At 40.0% G+C, this 4,647-nt stretch overlaps 1 protein-coding gene across 5 annotated transcripts in view; it reads left to right on the forward strand.

The window, feature by feature from the left end:
* LOC140526627 (uncharacterized) overlaps window positions 1-4,647 on the forward strand; it is a 213,057-nt gene that overhangs the window by 129,322 nt on the left and 79,088 nt on the right. For all 5 annotated transcript variants that reach the window (XM_072642999.1, XM_072643000.1, XM_072643001.1 and 2 more), the window contains one exon: window positions 4,502-4,640. In XM_072642999.1, coding sequence (XP_072499100.1) covers window positions 4,502-4,640 — 139 coding nt within the window. The remainder of the gene's footprint in view (window positions 1-4,501; window positions 4,641-4,647) is intronic.

Below are 4,647 nucleotides of genomic sequence, written 5' to 3' on the forward strand. Positions count from 1 at the left end.
TTCAGTCAGATTGGAAAGCTAACTTGGCATTCTCTGTCATACATCCATGAAGTCATCTCAGAATTCTCAGAATTCATTATCTTCTTTCAAAACTGCTTTGAAACATTCAGTCAACAAGCATTTACTAAGCATCTGACTAGCCAGGTCTTGGGCTAGTGGTTGGGGATGTAAAGACAAAAAATGAAACCGCTCCTTGTCCTCTGGTGAAGTCTTTCTTGACTCTCTGCCCTCCACTCCAATCCTTGATTGTTGGTGTTTCCTCCCTCCTTAAATTACCTTGTATTTACTTATCCATTAAGCTATTTGAGGGATGGAACTCTTGCTTCTGTCTTTGTATCTCCACAGTGCCTGGCACAGAGCTGGCATTTAATAAATGCTTGATGTTGAATTCAAAGCAGTTCTCAGAAGACTTAACTGTAACGCCAATGAGATACCCATAGCAGCCGTTATGAATATGTATGTGTATTTCCAGGGTAAATTCACAAAATATAAATAACTTTCTTCCTTAAAGGCAAAACCAAAATATTTATTTAGGACATCATTAGAATACCAGGAGGTAAGATTTAACAGGGTACTTATCACAAACCCAGGGAGCACCAACATCTTAAACCTTCTTTCTGTCAGGCCTCCCCACAAAAACAAGTTCCCTTAGACAAATTCCTCCTTCCACTCACTCATAGCTTGCTTTTCTCTCTGTACTCTGACTCCTCTCACTCTCTGCTCATGCTCTCTCTCTCTCTCTCTCTCTCTCTCTCTCTCTCTCTCTCTCTCTCTCTCTCTCCCCTTCTTGGGCAAGCCCCTCCCAGTTGGAGCTTCATGTGACCCAGGCTCCATGTGATCACAGGCTCCATGTGTTAGGCCTATTAGTGGGCAGGGAAGATCTTCCTATTCTATTAACATTACAATGACAAACCTTCTTCCATATTCTCTCTCTTCCTCTAAGTCAACAGCTTTATTTGAAGTCCAGGTGCAACTCAAGATGGAATTGGGTTCTGGAAGGAGAGTGTATATGTGATATCCATTTATTATTTTTTTTTAAAAATTATAGTATTTTATTTCTCCCTGTTTACATGTTAAAACAATTTTAAACATTTTTTTCAAAGTTTTCAGTTCCAAATTCTATCCCTCTCTCCCTCCCTTCCTTCCCCCCATCTTGATACGGTGACCAATCTGATATAGGTTATACATGTGCAATGTGATATCCATTTAAAGAAACCAGGAGGCTATTAAAACCTAAACTGCTAACACATCATGCTTATGATTTTGGAACACTGGAAGACAAATGAAGCATAGAGTGTGTTGGCTTTCTATGTAAAGATGCTTTCTTATATGGAGCTGCTTGATGAAAAGGATTTCCATCTTCTCCCACCCCCATTCCTGTATATCAAATATCACTCCCCTTTTGGTAGAAATATCTCTTAAGAGCTAGTGAGATCATAGAGTCATGAAAAGGTAAGAATGTGGTCAAATTATTTTGAGTCTCTTGGAAAACAATGCTTATTTTGCAATGGTAAGGAAAAAAATTAAGTTTTGGCTGCTGATTTAGCTGGAATCAAGATGGTGCCCTGATGGAATATTACATTCATGTTGGGTACCTATGCCAAAAGGAAGGACGGAACAAAAGAAGAGATATCCTGGTGTTGACCACCCAGGTTTTGGCATGCTTCCTATTTGTGCTGGTCCTCCGAAAGCAGAGACAATATGGTCATGACTTCAGGAAGCCCAGGATAGAAGCCAGGATGATGCCCAGGAAAGAATGGACCATCATTGAAGGATAGGGCATTGTGGACCTCCTTGTGATAACTGGTTTCCAAAATCCTTTTCCTCTCCCAAGAAACAAGGTTAAGAAGACTTTAATCTCTCTTTTAACTAGCTGATGAAAATGTAGAGCATTCTCCCAGCATTACTCCAACGCTGTCCTGAGCACTCAAATACATTTCTTCCCCATTTTCTTCTTCCACAGTTTTTACACTCTCTGCGCATCTTCTGGCCCTCCCTCCCCGCCATTGCCCAAAAAAGACACAAACACAACTTGCTCCCTTCATTTCTTCCTCCAACATAGTCAGGGTGAATGAGCTGTCTTAATGAAGATATCAAATTGATATTGGGGCAAGAGGTCCAAACTCTGTTTTGTACCATGGTAACATCTGGTAAAGCCTATGGACCCTTTCTCAGAATAATGTTTTTTTAATTCAAAACTGAAGAAAATGCTAAATTTTAGAGATTTAGATATATACATATTCAATCCTCCACTTTCACAGAAGTAACATTCCTAGAAAATGGCACAAAAGTCAAAAATGCAAATGTTTATGTTTTGAACCTATGAGAAATAGAGGATTAGGTTCTTGTGAGCACCAAAAACTGCAATTTTTTGCTAGAGATTGCTGAAAGATACTTTCATGCCTGCAATTTTTTATAACAAAACATGAATTTTGATTATAGGCACATTCCCTAATACAATATACAAAATAAAACTGGTAACATGCAAAACATTTTTTCTCACTAACAATTCCCTGGAATTCTGTGACCTTTTCTGCTCACATCTCAATTAAAAAAAAAACTGATTTCAGACAATATTCATTTTTCATAACACATGAATTCTGCAAATAAAATTCCTAAAACTAAAACATTTTCTAAACTGAATCTTATTTTCCACTGTGTCAGATGGCAGTGTGAAGGCATTGTACTGTATACTATACTGCTGTAAACTTCTCTACCTTAGCTGCCCTCTAAAAACTAAGGGAGAGGTCGCTGGGACTTTAAGTCACTGCTGTCTGAAGCCCAGACTAGTGAGGTATTGACATCACCTTAGATCCCAAAGGACTGGGACTGTGCTTTGGGGGCATAATTGCAAAACAAAACTTGAGTTTTAAAGGCAAACAATGAAATGTGCAATGAATACACAGGGAGCTCTTTACAACAGAGGATGAACAAGACCAGTGAAGCACCTAATAGGTGACTTCACAAATTGGCTTTTATAGTACCTCTCATTTTTTTCTCTACTACACGTAGCCATGAATATGTTCAGTTGCCAACACGAAAGTGAAAATGAGGTTACTAATAAAAACATGCAAATGTTTGAAATCGCAAAAGAGGATTGACTCTCTCTCTCTCTCTCTCTGTATATATATATATATATATCCCCGTCTGAATTCCTTGACTTCATGAAATCTATCCATGGACCTCCCATAGACTTAAGACTCAAGAACCTTTGCGTTAGGCTATTCTATACCTTTCATATTCCCAAGGCCTTTTATAGACTTGAAAGACTCCTAAGTGTCTTCATAGAAGTCTCCTAGTCCAGCTCCCTCATTTTACAGCTGAGGAAATTCCCCAGGGAGGTAAGTGACTTTCTCAAGGTCACTTGAGAAAATGAGCATTAGATGTGGAATTGGCACTTAGCTTCTCTACTTCCCCGAGTCAGTAATCTTTCCATTGTATCACACTTCCTCCTTTATCATCTGGAAACTAACTGAAGGGTCTTACAAAATTTACTGGCAGAAACTTGCTTATTCCTGCCATTTCTCCAGGATGAGAGTAGACAAATTGGTTCTCTTTTGCAATAGCTCCTTATTATGGTCAGGCTGTCATCCAGAAAGAGAGGCAAGGATGGTTTTGCTTTTCAATTTTGAGATACTCTTTTGAACTTTGCTTGCCTGGGCCTGTCTTTCTTCTTTGGCCCTAGAGGATGGATCAGAAAATTTGGATGGCCTGGGACTGAAAAGTGAGTGCTAACTCTTAAGGCTGCTTCTGATCTCGATTTTCTTATTGGCCTCACCCTGAGAAAGCCGAGGACACAAGAGTGATGATAAATTAAAAGTCCCCTGAGGCTTTAAGAAAGGAGGCCTGTAACCACCAGTTCCTTAGTTTTCTTTTCCCCCTCCAGGTACAAGGCTAGAGTCTCATAAATCCTCCAGTTATAATTTTCTCTCTGCAACCTGTTCCTGTTGTAGCATAGAAGGAAGCAAGTTTCTATCTTACAGGCGGCGGAAGGAAGGAAAAGAGAAATTAGGCTATGGCTTCTAGAATACACAGTTTTGCTGGCCTGGAACAAAATGGGATTAATGCAAGTTTGGGGAATTTTTGTTTGTTTGTTTCTAAAATAGTTTGGAATTAGGAATAGGAGAGAGGCAGTTGAGAGGAAAAAAAATGACTGGTGAGAAATTAGTACTAGGCATTGGGGCAAGGTTATAGCAACCTGAGTCAGCCCACAGATAGTAAGTAGCATTCATCAAAGAGCCCCCAGATTTCAGAGTTAGAAGATCTGGAATGTAGTCCTTGACCCTTCTGTTTATAAGCTCCATGACCTAAGGCAGGTTATCTCACCTCCCTGAGCTGTTTTTCCCTCTTCTGTAAAATGGCCAGGCCAGGACTTATATATCCTAATGTGGCTTTGAAGAATGGGGGTGGAGGGGAGAGAGGTTCTTAAACCATGAAGTTCTAGGTGTTCATGAAGCACTAGTTACATGAGAGTCATGCTTGTGTGTTGTGGACTCTCCAGGGGCTGAACTTAGAGATGTGCAGAGAATGATTGACAGCCTGCAGAACCCCCAGGATCCTAACCAAGTGGCCCAGTCACTAATGCTCCGAAGAGAAGTTATGTTTCTACAGTTTGACACAGCTATGAGACATCTTATCCGGTAAGCA

Source organism: Notamacropus eugenii, chromosome 2 (genome assembly GCF_028372415.1).
Source record: "Notamacropus eugenii isolate mMacEug1 chromosome 2, mMacEug1.pri_v2, whole genome shotgun sequence".
Taxonomy (NCBI): Eukaryota; Metazoa; Chordata; class Mammalia; order Diprotodontia; family Macropodidae; genus Notamacropus; species Notamacropus eugenii.